The sequence below is a fragment of the Melospiza georgiana genome, chromosome 3 (assembly GCF_028018845.1).
Source record: "Melospiza georgiana isolate bMelGeo1 chromosome 3, bMelGeo1.pri, whole genome shotgun sequence".
Lineage (NCBI taxonomy): Eukaryota > Metazoa > Chordata > Aves > Passeriformes > Passerellidae > Melospiza > Melospiza georgiana.
The window spans coordinates 41,393,928-41,414,847 of record NC_080432.1 but is presented as its reverse complement, the minus strand read 5'-3'; the positions used below and the strand labels follow the sequence as shown (position 1 = coordinate 41,414,847).

The window sequence follows — 20,920 nt, the reverse complement described above, 5'->3', positions numbered from 1 at the left end:
CATATTACGTGACCTGCTCTGCTCTCAGTAACTCCACTGGAATTATTTTGGATTTATGTCAGATAATACTAGGAACACAAAATAGCCCCATATGTGCAATGTGGTAAGGTTTTCATAGCAATGATATCTTAACTATTGCCTGTCCTGTTTTTCTCTTTTGCTGGGGGTATTGTATTTGTGGTTTCAACAGAGCATGTTTTCTGCACTCAGTTCTGAGAAGGAAGCAAAGAAGTATCCTCATGTCAAAGGTTAAAATGCACCTGACCAAGTATCCCTTACCTAGCATTATAAAACAGTCATCATGAAACAGCATGAACTTGTGGGTTTTTCCACTATATTCTGTAAAAATTATATCTTTAATTACCTTATGCTAGATTTGGTAAGTAATTCATGCTTTGTCAGAAGAATCAAACATTCAGTTTCAGACTGTGAGTAGTATCTCCATTCTCTCACAGTGTTTGAGTTCTAGACAAGATGAATTAAATGAAAGGGCAAAGGTGAAAAACAAGACTGCAGCTCAATCCAGTGGCATCACATACTACAGTCAGAGACAGGTACTTCAGTAAAGGAGGAACATGAGGACACCTTTAGTATAATAGTTCTAAGTAAACTACAATACAGACTATAAAACTCAGGTGAATTGATATTTAATACATAAGACACTGGAAGCAAGATACCAATTTCACATCATAAATTAGCCTTTGTGCTAGTGCCCAAAGATTTGGCTGATTACTCACTGCTTTCCCCTAGTGCTTAAGCAGTCTTTTCCAAAGCAAGACAGTTAAACCACAAAAACGTACCGTAGTGTCCACAGCCCTGACCTTCCCAGCAGGAACGTGCTTTGGAATGCCTTCGTCTCCTGATATCATCATGCAGCCTTCTGCTCCAAGAGTAACAATTACGAGCTTACACCCTCTTCCTAACAGCATGCGTCCCACCTTTTCTGCATCTTCAAGGTTGCCAACTGGGATGCCCGTTAAAATTTCTGCCTGGAAAACAACCCACGCAAATGAAAATCATAATCTGACAGCATTCATTTTTGGACAACTGTTGCATTTGAAAACAGCATTTAGTATCTTTTAAAAATGTGTACTGTAGGATGATCATGAAACCACTTCCTACGCTGATCTTCAGCTGTGTCTTGCTCCTTGCTTGAAATCAGTGTGGTACTTCAGGCACAGCAGACTAACAAAGAGCAGCCTAGGCACAGAGACACAGGAGGTGTGGGTTCTGTTCCAGCTTCTACAACTTACCTGCTATACAACCCTTAGTAAAATCACATTTCTCCTACATGTCGCTGTTTATTCATCCGTGAAATGTGACAGTGACACAGTCTTGGCAAAAGCCTTTTGTGGTTTAATGTGAAAAAATGCTGCAAGTCAACTTGGTCACTATTCCTGAGGGAAATTTATCACTAAGTGAGGAACTTTAAAAATACTTTTTAAAATTCTCAGTGTTCAGCTAACTAAAGGGACATCACAAGAGAAAATCTCTTTCATGAAAAAAAAAATTGCTCAACTTTGACCACTCTGTTCAGTTTAATTATTAAGTTTATATATTTTTGGATGAGAATAGCTATAATTTATCTGAAGCCACCTTTGGACAAAGACCCATTAAAAAATTATTATATATTTGTGTTGCAGCCATGTCCATATGTCTCTGTCAACTGTGCTGGCTCTGTACAAATGCAGTTAAACTTTTCTTCTAACTGATGGTGAGCTTAAGTAAACTTCTCCCAGCTTGGCCTTAAAATTAATCTCTTCTAGTTCCACACAACTAAGAGCAAAACTTCACCAAAATCTGCAATGAAGACTTCAGAATCAAACAACATTTTCACCACTTCACACATTTTCATGATGGCATTGCATTGTCATGTGTAATGTGCTTTTTCTCTTCTTTTTGGAAGGGAAAAGAACAAATATGAAACAGGAAGAAAAGGAAGAGAAATTGTCTTTTCTCTGAAACAGTCTAGCAGGCATAATACTGTATGCCTCCAACTGTAAGTAAGCGGACACATTACATTTTGCTGTCTTCACTAAATTTTGTCCTGCTTGCCCATGAAAAGGGAAGCCTTACTGTAGCTGGCATTACAAGGCTGCTGCTGCATCTTGAAGAATGCAGCCTGAAGCATTTTCAGATACCTGCTTCATAGCCGAGCATAACTTCCACACTCCTCGGGCTTATTTTCAGTGGAAAACTTTCTTTGGAACCTATTCAGCAGCCACTCTCCTGACCTTTGCTGCATGGGCAGCTCAGCTTCTTGGGAAACAGCCGCTGAAACATTTCAGACGGCCTTCCTCCGCATGCCTGAAGCTTGAATTCAGCGCTCGCAGTTCTCGATGTAACAAAGTGACCGAACACGTGTTTGAGGAGCGCAGTGAGGAGCGGGCGGCAGCGGGGACAGGAACTGCGGCAGCCAGCGCCGAGCGCGCCGCCCAGCCCTGAGTCACTGCTCGCCGCTGCCACTTCCCGAGCTGCGGCCCGGCCCCGGCGGCAGCAGCCGCGCCGCGCTCCGCAGGGCCGCACCGTGCCCGCACACTCCCTAGCGTCCATCGTACCACTCGCACAGCCGTAATCGCTTCACTTTTAAACACACATGACTAAGCGCTGCAGTCCCTACTCAGGCAAGAGCACCAATTATTTCATGCGCTGTTGATGTGGTCACTGCGAGGCAGAGCCTGGTGCGGCAGGACTCGGTTGTTAAACTTGTGCGTGGTCAACGTGTACACCCAACTTAAAATTACTTTTTTTAACCACACTGATCCCAGACAAGAATATAGTAAAATCTAAATTATAAGAAGGCAACTAAATCTGTCCAATTTTCTCTTTGGCATGCCATCATGCTGCTCGAACTTCTCTTGCGGTATAAACTATTCAAGCATATTAAATATATTTCAGTCTTTAAAAAGTTATAAAAATATTTTCTGGTAAGAATTTTTTTTTCGAAAAGTATCTCACAAAATCTTTTGACTGTATCTTCTTCCAAGGTTTCCAGGAAATCAATTCACTAATAACGGTTTTGGAGTAACTACAGATAGATGACATATAATATTAAAATATATAGGTACACTCTATTCAAGTGTCTGAAAATTCCGAGTCTTTTTGTGAATTTTAATATCTCTGGAGCAGGAATTATGTATTCCTGTATTCAGAACACCTGGCGCCCTGTGCTACAAGAATAAAAATAATTTCACAGAAATCCTTGAATGAAACAGGCAAACTGAATTTTCAGAGTACTTTATGAGGGGCAATAACTCCAAACATTCTAACTCTGTGGAAAAGTCTCCAGAAGGAAAGTGGATTTGGTTTTTATAGAGTAACAGTAAATCTAATATTGGTTTATTTACCTGATATTTATGCTTCTATAAGCTCATGAGCAAGGTAAATGAAGCATTTTAATATAATAATTCTTCCTAATGAAATACACAACCTGTATGCTTAGCATTATGACAGTAGTCAGCTTTGTGCTTCCCATGTCCCAAATCAAAAAGATTTTTTGTTTGAGTAGTGAAAGAATTGTTTTGGGACAGATATTTGTAGAAATCTTTCTTTTCATCTTTACACTGCTTATACCAATAAACAAAATTATTTTGAACAGACAGAGTCTGTATAAAAGTAGATCTTTGGCTGCTTCAAACCATTATCATCTAACTCATCTACAGCAGGATGGTACAACTAAAAAACACTGGAACAAGCTGGAAGAACCATAAAAGCAGCAGAAGCCAGACAGATTCTGTGCCAATGATTAGAAATTGCAGTAAATGTCAACTGATGTTAAATACTGTGGTGAGTTTTTAAGTTCCTCCCTTCAGTAGAATCTTATTTAAAAAACAAACTGTGGTACAATTGAGGGAAATAACTAATGGTTATGTAAAGAAAAAATTAAATAACAATACTAAAAGCCCAACGTGGACATTTGCCATCATACTGTACAAAAGAGCAGCAAATGAAGAATTTTATTTTTCTGCAGCTAGTCCCATAAAACTAGTCAGTAAAATGGACTTATTAAAGCAAGATGGCATTCCACACAACTGTTGTCAGAATAAACCTATGATGGATATTATATAATTAATCTACATACTATTTTCAAAATGTTGTTTGCAAGACTGGTAGAAAAATTTAGCTAAAGCTTTTAATTTCATAGATAGGAAGGTTCTTGGCCATAGTCTTTACCAATCTTAGTTATGTCTCTGTCTCTCTTTAGACTGTGGAGTCTAGTCATGGTAAGCTGACACAAACCAGAAGTGCTACATAAAAGAAAATGGCCCTGCTTTTTCCTTGCCACTCCTGTCCAAATGGCCCACTCTCATGTGCCAGAACAGCCATTTGTGTGGCCTGGAAACAAACTGAGATTGCCAGGCAAATCTGTGTTAAAACTAACACCACCCTGGGTCCCACATTAACTGCAAAAGTCAACCCAAAACAATTAACTTCTTTCAACAGCGACAGTAATTTACGCTGGCTACAACTGAGAATGTTCCCAGCATAGGAGCATTTGCCAGTTCCTCTAGCTGCGGTGCATTTGGGGCAGCCACCTCCAGGGACATGTTCTGGATCCTCCGCTTGGCATTTGCACAGCCAATCCTGCCGCATCGTCTCTAGTTTTGGCAACTCTGGCACAAGTAAGACACTGAGGCTAGCACAGCACACTGCAGTGGAAGGCCATCCAGACAATCAGAGGGCCAGAGACCAGAACATACAAGAGGAGGCTGGGAGAAACAGGCTAGTTCAACCTTAAGAACTCCTGGCTAAGGGGAACATCTAATTGCTGTCTAGGGCAATTTAGTAGGTGGGTATAGAGAAGATGAAGGCAGAGTCTTCTTGAAGGTGCACAATGATAGGGCTAGAGACAACAAGCACGAACTAGAACATGGGAAATTCCAGTATTAGGACAAGCTTTTTCACCACAAGGGTGATGAAGCAGTGGAACACGTGCCCAGAGGTCATGCGGGCTCCAGCCTTGGGAGATTCAGAACTTGACTGGACAAAGCCCTGAGCAATCCATCCTAAACTGGACAGGCTTCACCAAAGTGCTGGACTAGCTGAACATCCAGAGGCCTATTCCTAACTTCCACAATCCTCTGATCCTCAGCAAATACAAACTGGTGAAATAACAAGAAGTATTAATTCTTTGAGGAGCAGTCCATCATTTGGACTGGGTTTTGTGCACCTAGCACAATAACAACTTAGCAAATGTTCCCAGGTACTACTGGAAGAGAAATAATAAATAATAACAGGGAAACTGTCTCAGTTTTAAGGCTAATGCATCTAAAACTGCATATGATAATTTAAAATACTTTTCATTTCAAATATTATAACACAGTAAGTCAGTTGGCTACAAACTTGGCCTGTACCTTAGAAGATTTCTTTTGAGAATGACACAACAAGAACTCAATCTCATTAATTCTAACACATGTGAACAGTCCCCAAGAAGTAGTACAACAGATTTAGTGTATAAGAAATTGCAAGGTCAGGCCACAAGCCAAGCTAGTTCCAGTTGTTTCAAATTAAAAAATTTTTACATACAGGCAGGCAGAAATACTTATCGTGCTAGAATAATTAAAAACTGATTGAAACGAATTGGCCTGAAGCTATAATTTCCCTCCCAAAAGTAACATCTTTCATTTTAGACTAAATATGGGAAAATTCATACTTTCCAGCAACTGATAAAAAGAGGTTTAGAACAAAGATGGAAATAAAATATACTGTGAATTGCTGGCAGCTTCTAAGTAATGGCAGAATAGTAGCTTTCCATTACTTAAATCACAAGAGGCAAATTCAAGAGATGTTCTGAAATACTGTATTTCTAAAGGAATTTCTAAAGGACCTGGTTTTGTTTTGACTCCTAGAGAGATCAATTATATTTTCTTAAGGAAGATTATTCTTACTATTAATCTCACTATATTAACAAGCAGTATCTTAAATACTTATCCCAGTACTTAAATCCCAGCACTTAAACCCTTATCCCGGACTACAGAAAAAGTTTTATAAACTTCATATTCTCTGAATCTTGCAAAAGGCAATAATGTCTCTTGATTCTGGACATACTAACAAATATTTATTCAAAAAATTATCTATCTTCTGTTAATAGACAGCAACACTTAAAAGGAAACACTAGGAATGTATCTGTTTTTCAGTGTTATTTTTATACATCTTACAGCTTTAACAAAATCAGCAATTAACTTGTACTTTCTACTTTTGAAGCTTTCTACTATTGAAGCTCCAATGCTAGTATTTAATTAAATCTTTGCAAGGCCTTATTTAGATCAGAAGTCTGATACCCATTTTACATTAGGGAGAAAGTAGTTCCCAATTTTGCATTAAAAATAGCTTGTCAAACTTAATCATTTTCTGTAACCATTCAGGAGGTTTTCTTCTCATGAAGGGCTCCTCAGTAGTCTGTGAACAGAGAAGCAGCTGTTCTTCAAAACGTTTAGGATCAAATTGAAATTGCTGATGTGCAATATATTTTGGTTCCTAACCTGCAGGGCTATGTAACTGCATGCACATGCTAAGAAAGAAAAACAACACATGAACTGTATTGACATTGTGGTTATGCCTTGAGCCATCTGCAGCAAGGAATCACACAAATACGTGGGAAAAAAATGGTAACTATTCCTTGTCTGGTATAGGGTTGTCTCCTTTTCAACATTTATAGATGACTGAAAAGAACAACCATTAGTTTTCACCAGGATGACACTGGATACATTTATTTTTCATTAGAAGAATTAAGGGAATGGAGAACTAGCACATTCCTGCACAAACCTCAGGGATTAGGCTGTGCTACATCTGGGAATTAACAAACTAGTCTCAACAAGTTTGATCTTTCTGGGAAAAGATAAAACTGAACTACAGGCTAAGCAGTGAAAGAACTGATAACCTTGCAAGATTTGTTCTGACATTTTTGTTCATGAACCACATAAAAAGAAAGTAATGTCAGACAAAAAACCCTCTGTTATTGCAACAAGCAAGAGTGAAAAGAACAGCTTGTGAAGAGCCTTCTAGACAAACTAATGGTAGATAATTCACTGATAGTGTAATTTTGTTTGCTTCTCTCTAGCACGTAATCCATATGAACAAGCTGTGCTGTTATATCAGATACCGCATGTGATTTCATTAAATCCTAAAGCATTTAATAAAGAATGGAGTATAAAGTGTTGATGTTGTATTTGATATTTGCATGTTTGAGAGCCAGCATCCCATGGCTGACACTAGAGCTGACATCTCTAAACTTCTGTTCTGGGACAAAGGCATTGCAGATCAAGACCCTAACCTTTAGAGCTATAAATAACAGAAACTTCTGACTCAGTAATAATTCAGCTAAACACAAGGACCATCCCCTTTCCTCAAACACTCCACACAGTCTATGAAGATGTCTTAAACTATATGGCTGGAGTTCTCTTTGACAGCCAACATGATTTTCTGTTACAAACATACTGTTCACATATTATCCACAAACCACAGGATTTTATAATTTAAAAGTTTTAAGTTTTTCTTGGTGAACAAGGAAGAGAGGGATATTATGATGAAATTGTGATAAATACTTGAAAAAATAAATTACTAAGAAAGGCAAACCAAGCAATAAAAAAAAAATCTGTGTAAATTTAATCTTGTCTTAGAGCACACATCTGTGTTTAAAAGAATGTTTTAGAAGCAGTTGAACTGGGCAGCTCTAAAGAATTCACCTTCAAACCCAAGGTGGTTTATTAACTATTTAAAAAACTCAGTAAAGATAAAGCAGAAATGCACTTTTTTTTTTTCCTTGAGGTAGCTAAAAACACCAGATAACAAAAAAAAAAAATTCCAGAAAGGGTAAAGCTGGAATAGGATTTTGGCTATAAGGAAGACATTTGAGACTTAGAAATACCAAGTAAGAGAGGCAATGGAGCTGGAACAGAACACCTCAGGAAGGAAGTGGCAAGCCGGACATTCAATAAATTTGGTCATAGAGAATAATAATTTTTTAAAATCCAAGAGAATGACCATAGTGGCTTAGAGAAAAGGTCCATATTATCCAAATGCTATTTTCTAACTGCAATTGCCAGTAAATACTAAGGGAATTTCTAAAAAAAATAGGATAAAAATATCTTTTCCCAGTATATGTTCAGAATCACCAAAGTCTTAGGTACTCCCTTATTTAAGATGATGATGGAAATGCATATGTAGTCAGTTGAATGTATAAAGTTTAAAAAAATTAGATTTATCTTTAATATTTGTAGAATTAACTTGCTGATTTTAAGTGTCATGCAGAGATGTGACTGCTAACCTTTATTTGGGTATGTAAACATTTGTCTGTATATCAAACTTCTCAAGTGTACTCATTATAGAGCTCTGAAATTAAAGAAAGTCATGAAAGATAACAGAAAACAGATGGTATATGAACATACAACAATTACTAAAAAAACTACTTTCAAACTTGTGACATAAGAAAAACAAATGCTTGATTTTTCCTTTTTTTCTCTGCAACAAGAAAGGAACAATGGCAATAGTTCATTCCTAAAAATCAATTCAATACAAATCAGACACACACAGAGAATGAAATCAAACAAAATCGAATATTACATTTGTGCTAACATAATCGATTTCATTGCAAAGTTTCAAAAGGTTGTTTCTAAAACCAAAGGTATTTATGAGCCATTGTTGTTCTCAGAATATGCTGTACACTTGGATTTATGCTCCCATGATATGGCTGGCAGGAACTCCCATATGTCTAGCATTTCCATAAATTCAGAAGAGATGAGCCTCCTCAACAGCAGAGAGCTTATTTCTGTGCCTGACCTTGCATCCAGTGATCCAAGCTATCTTCACATGGTAATTACTTTTTAAAAGAAAACAGCAGAAAAGAATGCAAACTGTACCCCCAGCTCTGCAGGAAAAGGTAGATGAGTGAGCAGGGATCTATTATAATTATACACCTGTATTTCTTGTTCTCTAAATAGAAGTAATTTCTTTTCTCCATGTGGTGGTAATAATAATACCCCTGGATCCAGCAAGCTTCACTTCTAAAGAATGCCTCTTTCAAGACTGTCCCCTAGCAATAAAGTACAACAAAAGGAAAACTCTAATACATGTGATGCAAAGAGAGAGAAGTCAGGAATAGACAAGTAAAGAAAAACAAAGTTTTGTTTCTAACATATGGGGGAGAAGTTTTTGCAGGGGGAAAAATATTAACAAGTGGCATTATGAAAAAGGCAAACAACGAATGATATTTACTAAGTAGTGGGAGAGTATGGATGTTCTCAGCCCAAAATGTGAGCCATTGCACCATTTAGCCAATCCAGAGGCATAGTCCAGCCATAAGAGCTTTCTGATAGCATTAAGAAAACATGATACTGGCGTTCCGCGAGTCCCCTGAACAAGAATAAATACTTTTCTTTAGCATTCTCTTCATCACATAGAATTGAATTCTGATATCTGTGGTACAGTGTCTGAGCCACAACTTGTATCCAGTTGATAACTGTATTCCAGTCATCCTGGAAACTCTGGCTTTCAGAGGCCTGAAGAGCCATAGCATCTCCCACCTTGCTATTTAGCTAATTCTTGAATTCTCTGGACCATGTCTACTTGGCAGACCCATAAGGAAACATCCCAGAATAAAATTTACATGTCTTTTTGGGTTACTTAGGCTGACCCTTAAATGCTAGAAAGACTCATGGACTGAGAACTTCTGATATAGTTTGTGATGGGATTTAACAGAAATTTCAAAAGAGGGTAACTGAGCCTTCAAAAATTTACACTGACAGACATTGTCATCAGACAAAAAACACGACAAGTAAGCAGGGCCACGCTCTCTCTTAGCTCTTCCCCCTCCTCCCCACCCAAAGGGATCATGTGCATTGCAGAATTCATGTTTTTTAGAAATAACTTTAATTCTGATCAGGGCATTGCTCCTATTCAATAGGTTACTTCTTCCACATTCCTGTTTATATAAAGAGAGGGTGAGGGGAAGGAACACAGCATGCCTAATGCTAATAAGTAGCAAATTTAAACAAAGGTCTTATGGGATGAGGTTAATTTGTCTCTTGTGACAAAACCGATTTCCTTTGGGAGAAATAACTTGAATTAGAAAAGAGATGAAAAGGAGGGGGAAAAAATGAAAAAAGCAAAATATAGGTTGAAGGCCAGAGAATATTCACTGAAAACAGATCTGACAGGAAGAGGCATATGAAGCTACTGTTTACCATCAAGTGCAGCAAGCGTGCATCACCTCCTGGCAACAGAGTTTAAAACTGTCAGAACACTATGGCTAATGCATTCCTGCTAATCATATCAAGGGACCACAGACCAAGGACAAGGAACTATTTTAATATTTACCACTCAGTGATAACATTTAACAAGTGTCCTTTCATGGATGCATTTTGCTGATCTACTTGTAAGGAAGGCTGGACCCAACTTTCCTGCTGCAAACAGCTAATTTAATTTCAAGTGCAAGATAAAGTTATCTTAGAATACTCCTCTTTGCTGGTTAGATCAGGTAAGAAGAGCATGGCTCAATTTTCCTGCTCCCTATGCTGTATTTCTGAGAAGACTATGCTGAAATTTTCCTGCTTAAGACCCCTTCTTTAACATGATATATGACAATTACCTCAGTTTCATTGCAGCAGAAGATATCAGAATAGGTATAAAACTGTGGATCTAGGTCAGCAAGGGCTGGAGCTGGATTAAACAAAGTCTTTACTGGAAAAAAAAAAGAAAGAAAAAGAAAATCTAAATCTGGAGTGTTTTAGATTCATAAACTGTCACTTGAAAGACCATTGTGTTTCAATCACAGACCCCAATATTTATTATTAACACACAAATTACTCTCAGTGTCTGCATACTCCTCTTAAACAAATACTAAAAGTTTTGCTTATTATATTAGAGTTCCATTCTAATCCATGTGCAGGCACCTGTCATGATTGGAACATGACAGAAAAGTTACAGAAAAAAAACCCCAAGAAATTATTAAATTAAAAATAAAGACAGAAAATGCTTAGACATTAATGCAATTTGTTTAACTGATGATGCTTCTTCCATGATATTAATAAGTTTTACAAGAACTGATTTAGTTCTAGAATTTTTCAATGTTGTTATCTGAGTTCTGTACATGAAGAATCACGAGTTATGGAGTAATGAAGGGCATGTCCAGACAAGGAGTTAAATATGCTTCTGAATGTGTTACCTAACTTGTTCAAAATGCCACATTATAAAACTGTAGTGTAGACAAGGCACTGCATATTTTTAGTATGCTATCTGGCAGAGCTAGACCTAAACTTAACATGTGGTAGAATATGTTAGTTACCCTAACTTTAAACTGTAGTAGCCTAAGGCCCCAAGTAGCAGAAGCAAAGGTTTGTCATGAGGACAGTGTAAGTGACTTACTCACTATTAACATAGCAAGTCTGCAGCCTTGGTTTTTCACTTTGCCAATTCCATGATTAATACTTGAGTCTTAACCACAAGGCCATAATTTTTAAATAAAGCACACTCTTAGTTCAGAAATATTCCTTATAGTCAGTGATCAAATCTTCCAATCTGGATGCCTAAATGTTCAGTCCTAACACATATTTAGACTGTAAGCTATAGCATGTACTAGTCAGACACCCTGAACATCTCTGAATCCCAGGTAATGCCCCAACAGACAAAGATGCACAGAGACTTCTGAAATCTGAGTACCAAGAAGTTTAGTGATTGACACTTAGAAAGTTTTAGCCTTTGACTGCATAACTGTATCATGCCTCTCTACCTGTCTTATTAAAAACAGTATTAAAGTGACAAAGACTTTTACTCAGAAGTCAGAAAATGCCAGGATTAGGAATTCCAATGAAATCTTAATGTGGCTCCCCTAAATTATTACAATACAGTATGTATTATAATAAACTCTTTAATTATATGATCACATACCACTGAAAAACAGCATGTGATCACATAATTAAAGACTGCAACATAATACATATGCAGAAAGGAGACAAATTAAGGTTTCACAGGCAACCTTAACTCTTGCATTTCCTATTTTCTTAACTGCAACACTAATGAAGTCATCTTAAACATAAAACTTTAAGGTATACTTCCCTAGGTAAAACAAAAACCAGCACATACTGGAAAACAAACTGTCATGTGGTATCATACTGACATGTTCATGGGTCAGGAGCAGCACTGGAAGTGTTCCAACTTGGGTTTTAGGTAATACAGACTGATCATGAGCACAACATAATATACTACTATTAGTTTTCTCCCATATTTACTATCTGCTGAGCATGGGGTAGATAGTGGAACCCTAAGATCCCCTTTCAGGTTGTGAAGAAGAGCATGGCTTTTGAACAGGATAATCTGTTTGGTCATCCTGAGGAACTTATTTTCTGCTGAAATTCTTTCACAGAATCACAGAATCATAGAATGGCCTGGGTTGGATGACCATTGCCCCTTGTCCTGTTCATGCATGCTTTGTAAAAAGTTTGCCTCCATCTTTCTTGTAGGCTCCCTTCAGCTACTGGAAAGCTGCAACTAGGTCACCACTAAGACTTTTCAAGGCTGAACAAACTGCCTTTCCTCGCAGGAGAGGTGCTCCATCCTTCTGAGCATCTTGGTGGCCTCCTCTGGGCTCTCTCCAGCAGGTCCATGTCTCTCCTGAGCTGGATGCAGGGTTCCAGGTGGGTCCCAGGAGAGCAGCAGGGCAGAATCCCCTCCCTGGCCCTGCTGCCCACGCTGCTTTGGCTGCAGCCCAGGACAGGTTTGGCTTTCTGGGCAGTGAGGGCACATTTCCAGCTCATGTCCAGCCTCTCACCCAGCAGCACCCCCAAGTTCTTGTCCCCAGGACTGCTCTTGATCATCCCCCAGCTGTGTTGATACCAGGGCTGCTCCATCCAGGTGCAGCAACTTGTACTTGGCTTTGTGTTTATGAGATTCCTATAGGACTACTCCTTGAGTTTGTCACTTCTCTCCCTTTGCCAAGATCCATTCTCCTCAATGGGTTTTTATTCTTTATGCCTCCTTGCATAGGAACTATGCAATTATAACCTCTTTCACTCAACTTTCACCACATCTGCTCTCTTTATGGCCCACAATTCCTTTTCCCACTTCCAGTGCCCACAGCCTCCTCCCTGACTCTACCTCCATTTTCCAATATCTATTCAACAAATCCTAATCTCTGTTCCAATTTTGTTCCTCTTTCACCTTCTCCTTTCTTTCTTCCTCTGCCACGCCCAAAAATCAAGTAAATCTCTCCTATATTTCCTTTGCCTGAAATCAACTCTCCATCACCAGCATTTCCATCTAGCTTTTTGTCTTCTGTATTGAAATTGAGGAAGCTGCTGCTCTGTGCTTCCTGGGCATACAAAAGATCCTTAACAGTATAAAAGAAGTTGCCTAAAACCAGATTCAGGAATTACACTGGAATTCATGCTGCCCAAAAGGACAAGTGCCTGTATGGACTGATCCTCAGGGGAAGGTAGCTGTGAAGCTCTTAACAATTTTCTGATGTCTGTGTGATAGGTACTTATTTTCCAAAAGTTGAAAATACAGTTAAAGTCAGGCAGGTTTCCATACCATTGTGGAGGCTTATCTTTAAAAGAAAGCTGCCTTGCTATCAAGTCTAAAGTAAATTTTAGGGTAGCTGGTATTCATAATTCAAAAGCTAGGGTAGGGTGGGAGGCATTTTCCATTGCCTGGTTTCTGCAACCACAGTGCTTTGGCAGAAATCGCGAAGAGTTTAACCACAGACAAACAGCTGTTATGAAAACTTGTAGCCCAAGATTAAAAGCTTGAAGCATCCGAAAAATAGATCTGTTTCTTGCAAGTGACATGGAACCTTTAACTGAGGGACTTCCAGATCATTTTTCACTACAGTATTAATATGCTGGGCATTATCAGCCATCTTTTATGGAGTCTGTCATTAGAGAAGTCCAAAACCAGACTTTTGGAGGCAGCAGCAGCTTCTCACCATTGACCACTACAAAACTTTATTTGTCCAGTCACATTTCCACTACAATTTATACCCACTTCATATAGTTATTCACAACCCGAGAAGCAAAGAGTTCTTGCTTGTGTCTCCATATTCTTTCTCTCTTTTGTTTATTTCTTTCAGTAAGAATGAAGAAAAACAAGCAAAAAACCCTCATCGAAACAGAGGTTTGAAGCATCTGGGTATGCATCTGTTTTACACAAAAATAGTCAAGTGAACATTCTAACATGAAGTGCTACATAATACAAGCTAAAAGAAGAGAATTGCATTAACAATTTACTGTTGGCTACAGATAGGTTTTTACAGCGCTACAAACTCAGCTGTTTACTTAGATTTGATGGCACATGACATTTGAACATGTGTAGCCTATTGTTTTAAAGCAGAAGCAACCAAACTTCCCTGACAGAAGAGCTGCACAATGATAACACACTGACAGCACAGAACTACAGCTGGCTCACAGTTAACTTTTCTTGATATATTGTGCTGTCTACAGTTGCTAAGTGATTGCATGTCTGTTCTGCGTATCAGGTTTGAATTTTTCTCAATTGCTTTTAAAAATCTTGTCTTTTCTTCTGTCACAGGCTGGCATCTTGCCATAGGAGGGTGACAAAAGTGTGGAGCATCTTGCCAAAACTGTTCATAGAGTTAGAAATGGACAAGATAAGTCATGGATATTGATTAATTATTCAACTAGAGTCCATTAACCATTAGATTAAAATGCTGTTAGCCATTTTCATAAAAGGTAATGACAGAAATATAGTACAACAGGTGCACAACAGGTCATGGTGCAGAAGGTGAACTGAAGAGCCTACAGTTCCAGTATGCCATGATCTACTGGAGCTATCCCGGGCTCAGCTTCAAGAAAATAGTAATCTCAGTTGCAGTCTGATCCCAGTTGCATCCCTGATCTGCTGCATGACTGACTATGCTATGAGCTGTCTTCTCCCAGCCCGATCTTCTGGATAGAAGGGGAAAACATTTTTTAAATCTCATATAGATGCCTCTCTTGCATAATTATTTACTTAGTGTTCAAATACTGTGGTAATTGTGCTTGAGTAACTGAAAGCATTACAGGCACTTAAACAACAAAAACATTATGTTGGTAATGAAACCCCATCCTGTTCAAGCAAAATATCAGCTTTCATCTACGTATATGCTACACTGCAGGAACAATGCCCTACATTTAAAAGTATAGTACAGTAACAATTTTCTAATAATTTCACAGACCATGACTGTGTCTATGCCATGGCATCATGCCCAGTCACACAAGAGTTTTAGTTAGGAAACAAAAGCTTTTTATTTTTTAATTTTAAGGATGTCAACTACTATACAAAAAACCACAGCCATACCTACTCTATGCTGGCAGAACAAGGGCATAAGTCTGGTTTTGAAGTAATTTTATTCACTTTCCTGTGTGGGGAACTTTACTGACTTGCATTCATTATGCCTGTTCTGCTAGTGCCTGACCTACCAACATTATACTGTATTTAGTCACAGCATGAAAACAGGAGGAAAGGCAGCACCAGACATATACAGGGAGATTATAAGGGTAGGAGTTGATTTGCTATCCAAGGTTAACACTGCAAAAATTTTTAAGTGAATTCAGTTGTCATTAGCATAGCATGAATTTGTTGGCTATTGTTTCAATTCTAAATAAAACTAATATGACAGAAACCAGAACAGACTACAGGATCTTTATTTAGAAAGCATGATAAAGAGTATTTTTCATGTAGCACAAATGAAAGAGAAAGAATGGCTTATGTTAAATTACCTCCACTGGCACGTGCCATTTTCAGAGCTTCAAGAGAAACAGCAGGGGTTATTTCTAGCTGGCAAACAACCACTTTGGCCTTACAGATGACATCAGAAGCCCTCTTCAGGTCTTCAAAATTTAAAAGCAGGTTGGCTCCTGGGACTATGACAATAACATTCTGTCCTAAAGAGAAGATATTGTGTTTTTTAACTTTAACTTTGACAATAAAGTACGTAAAACAATTCCTTTCACTTTTTACAATACATTTCAGATGAGTATTTCAATTTGCTTCCCAAAAAAACCCATTAAAATTGTATGCATTGCTGACATTTTCAAATACACAAATATTTCAGAGGATAATAAAAAAGACTGAGGTACTAATGAACTAATACTGCACAATAAACACAATATAAATTCCTTTGGGAAAGATCATATTTGGGCATTCCACAGTCTTATTTTGGTGTCTTCTGTGAACTCTAAAGAAGCACTGCACTAGTCACAGTAGAGATGGTGGATACACGCTGAGGGTGATATTTGCATCTTCCTAAAATATTCCAGTAGCATTTGGAAGAGAAAAGCATCAATGTGATTACTGAATTCATATGCCAAAAATGGTATAAAAATTTTAATTTTCCCATCAGCTGGGAACAAAAAGTATTTCACACAGCTAAGAAAATTATGCATGTTCTTTAGATTTCAGAGAAGCAGGCTTACACCATTTACCTGAAATATTTCAAGTTAGTGCTCCTCATCATCATGAAAACCAGAACCAGCATGTCACCAAAGCCCAGAAAGGTGATGCCTGTGTCTTAGGAAAGTTTTATGAGAAGTGAGTAAAAAAGGTGGGCAATAGCTTCTTCTGCTCTTACAGGTGGCCAGAAGAATAATCTAAACAAAGCTGTGCGTGTGGAAGCATGGCAATGTCTCAAAGCACATCTAAGATCCTTTTTATTCTTGTAGTTTGTTTTACAGTTAGGTGAGGTTCATTTACGTAGGTTCCAAATATTCTTTTGTTTTTCTTCAGACACACAAATCACCTTCTTTTATTGCAATTTCTTTTTTTTTTTTAATCTCTATTACAACACTTAGAGACCTTCAGGCATGGGTGCCTTCCAATTAAAATTTATTATTAATCACTCAGGTATTAACTTCAATAAGTCAGTTGTTCCTTGATTTACAGGCTCAGCCCGCCCCCGCTGAAGATTCCTTTAAGGACTGTCAATCATTAAAGGCTACCAATTCTGTAATGAACTGAATTACTCTGCAAATAAATATTTATGTTTTTAATACATTATTTTTGTTGAATGTGACTTCAAAGTCCTTTGACTAAGAACGTGCAAAGCTTCTCTCTCTAAATACATTCCAAAAAGAAAGCAGGACAATGGAAAGAATAATATAGTGATCTCAGAGGGAGGGACCCAAGCTTTCCAAAGCAATTCTGCTGTCAATGGTTTGGTACAGAACAGCTGCATATGAAAAGCAAAACCTCAGCACTTAAAAGCCAACGCCCTGCTTTTCAACAGACAATGATGGGCATCTTGGATAAAAAACAAAAGCAAACAACACAAAAAACCTTCTGCAACACGTAAATGTTACCAAAGATATCTGAATCCCGTTGGGGAAATATTCTAAGGCAAATTGTGCCTATTTTGCGGAGCGTATATTTTGATAGCTTTAGGGTGCAGCAGTGCAAGCAGTAAAAGACAGAATCAGTGGAACAAGAATCTCTTTCATTTCTGCCTGGCCTCTGTGCTTCCTAGAGTCTCAGACTCTATTCACATGTCTTGCTGCATTATCCTGCTGAACTGTTTAGCTGTACTGACATGTATATTATTATCAGACTTTGGAGGTAATGGCCCAAGGCAGTAAGGGGGGCTGTTTGCTCAAACCCATATGTACAAATTCAAGGTAGACTGTGCTACACTGGATCATAGGCTGAAGATTTTCTTCCTAACTACAAAAGGTCAGAGACTTAGAGACTGCTTTCAAACCTGCCAGGGAGATGCAGTACCTACTGTGGTGCAACAGTCCAGACAGACTAAACCCAAGCTGGAGGAAAACCCCCCTCACCCCATTCTGTTCTTAGCTATGTATACCAGACTTACTGAATGATAGCAATCACCACAAACTTGCACTGGAGTGCATGAAGGCAGAATCTGGACCCATGCACTCACAATTAATACAAAATTTTGCATTAACAGCAACCATTTTGTTGAAAGAAATTATTTCTTGCCAGGGAAATCAGATGGGAATTCAGCATCAGGGACAACAGAGTTAAAGACAGATGGCAAAGAGGGGTGAGATTCATCTTGTCCAACATAAAATAATTTTTTAAGTTAAAAAAAAATCCTACACACTAGAAAACTCTAAGAAAATTAATTTTGAAAAATTGTTTTTCTATGTTCCTTCAACAAGGAGAAGAGACAAATATTTTCAGAGGTTTTTTTAGTCTTATATATCTTATATGTCTGTTTGAGGAGGAGATAAACTATTGTCCAGAAAAGTCTGTGTATCTCTGTTAACCCTGGGTGAAGCCTTAAACTGTAGACCTAACTTCTAAAACTACTCCAGTGAGGTAAAACATTACCCACACCAAGAATGAGAATAATGTATTTACTGCATTACTGTTAATTCTAAAATCTCTTTTCTTAGACTAAAAATATCAGTTTTGATGGGAACATCTATATAACTTTGAGTTTTGCAGACATCAGCTAGAATATTAAGGGCCACTTTCACACTTGCTATAAGCTGTAACAGCTAAATGAAACCAATAAGCTTGCACAGGCTTACACCAGATGGGGACTGGGTCCAGTCAGGATAAATGCCGCATACATAAAAACTGTTCTAAGTTGGGCTTCCAAAATTGCTACTGCCAGTTCTCAGAAAGATGGATAACTCAAGCCAGATCTTTTTTTACATGGGTCATCTTATAGATGACATCAGATGAGAAGTGCCAGTGGAAAAATCAAAGGTCAAATCAGTAAACACCACAATGCAATAAAGATCTTTAAAACTGGATGACAAGCCTAAAAAACATCAGTAGTGCTTAGAATGAATCAAAATATCAAACAGATCAAACAGTGTGATTGTAACAATGGCTGCAGAGCTTGTGCTTAATAATTCACACAGAAGAAAATTATATTTGTGATCAGAAAAGAATGTTACAAGAAAAACATGTGCTGCCAAATCACATAGTTCATGAATATGAGGGTGGGTTTGGGGTGTGCTATGGTATCCTAATTTCTAGGCAATGACTTAAAAGAAATATTGAAGAGTCTCGCACATAAAATATTCAAGTAAATAAAGAAAGTCAATATGTAGAAAGTCTTTAAAATTCAGGTGACATTTCTTCATAAACCTGAAGGTTCACACCAAAGATTTTCCTCTGTGGAAATTATAATAAAAACAAGTTGGCATATGTACTCTAAGTTTGCCTTATTTACTTAGCCTTACCTAAATATATATTTTGAATGGTTTTTTTACTAGTAGTGCTTTGGTACCAAAGGTACACTCAACTTACAAAATAATGTCTATTCACTGTTCATGAATGATTAATAACTTTATCATAAAGTCAGCACAATGCCTGTCTCAAGTGAGGGTCATCATGCAGTGTTCTGTGTAGGTGAGCTCCAAGTCCTAACTTGCAATAATCAAGAGAATTTTAATCATGACTTGCCAAACTCTGTTGTGCCTCCACTGAATTTTTGCTATGAATATGAATATGAATGTTGTTAGACTTGTTCAAACCTCTAGTCCAGTTAGGCCAACATAATGGTTCCATCAGCAGTCAGTACCAGATATGGACAAAGCTGCAATAACCTTCAGAGTTAATAATGTAAAAAATTATCCACAAAGAGGGTTTTTCCCTCACTACATGTTTGTGTAAAAGTACATCATCACTTTATGGAGCTCTTACCATCCAATATCACATTGCTAGCAGAAGGTGTGCTAAGTGACAGAGCTAGTGACAAGAGGGCAGACTGAAAGGGGAAACAAAACCTTGGGTCTGTGATGTACCTCAAAGAAAATGTTAAGAAAAGCAGCTGGATGTATCAGCTTTTATCCTTAAGAGAGAAAGTACAGATTTGGATATACAAGATCCTGGTATACTTGTGTTTAGTCAAATCAAAGTTTTCTGAAAAGGCAGCAGCATAAAAGAGAACAACTGAAAGGAACACAAGATCCCAGAAATATTTCTGCACAGCTTTCTGAGACCAGCCCAGAGGTCTTTGCAGCATCTGTGGGCTGCACATTTTTCAGTGCAGCTCTATAAACTCGTTAAACACCTCTCTACCATTCTGCATTAAAACAGAGATTGAACCTCTCTTTCAGTCTTTTATTGAAACTATACTGTATTGTCCCAGAATATAATCAACTTTGAGATTATCAAATGTGCCTAATATTTTCCAATTTTTTGCACTTTGCCAATTACAATAGTGGGTGAGTTATACCTGTGCAATTCACTAACCAGCCAAAAACTTCCAAGAAATTCTGCAGTGCCAGTTAGACAGACAGAGGTAACATCAGGGAAGATTTCCTTCAGAGCCTCATCTGACTCTGATCTCTACAGCTTTTCTTTGCTCTGCCTTCACTCATACATCTGAGCATCATATACCCTCTACCTTTATATGTCCTACTTCTCCCTGTGATTTTTCTCAGCTGGTTTGGGTTGGTATTTTTCCCAAGTATCAGTACATGTAAAGAATTGGTAAGAAGGGAAGGTTAGGTGTGTAACAATACAGCAGCGAAAACTTGTCAATTTAAAGAGATGATAGCTATGGTTTTTATTTGTCCCTCATCTTAACACAAAACAGCATCACCAACCCCAACTTCAAATGCTTCCCTTTCAGGTACAATTTGAACTAGCAGAAACTACTTTACATCAGTCCATTGAGTGCTGTGGTGTTTCAGCTATGCCAGCACAGCCACTGCAGTAAAACATGCATGTGTAGACAAGCCCTTTGAAAACTGCTGTAAAGCCTGCTTAGGTCAAATCACCCAGGTTTCTACAGAAAAAAAAAAAAAGAAAATGTCTCTTGCAACAGCAAAGCACATAAGTACTGCTATTTTACTGCAATTTACTCAATTCAGGCGCCAGATGGTTTTTGAGAGAAGTAACAACGAGAACCATTACCAATTCTGTGCATCTGTTTGCTTTAGAGCATAGTTCTGACCAGGTTTGCTCTTCTACTAGATTTTAAATTAAATTTGAGGCCAGTGCTAACTTA

General features: G+C 38.0%; 1 protein-coding gene across 1 annotated transcript in view; it reads right to left on the bottom strand.

The window, feature by feature from the left end:
* RBKS (ribokinase) overlaps window positions 1-20,920 on the bottom strand; it is a 71,250-nt gene that overhangs the window by 20,883 nt on the left and 29,447 nt on the right. Inside the window, exons 5-7 of the mRNA XM_058021748.1 lie at window positions 15,711-15,875; window positions 10,586-10,677; window positions 801-989 (exon numbers count right to left, since the gene is read on the bottom strand). Coding sequence (XP_057877731.1) covers window positions 801-989; window positions 10,586-10,677; window positions 15,711-15,875 — 446 coding nt within the window. The remainder of the gene's footprint in view (window positions 1-800; window positions 990-10,585; window positions 10,678-15,710; window positions 15,876-20,920) is intronic.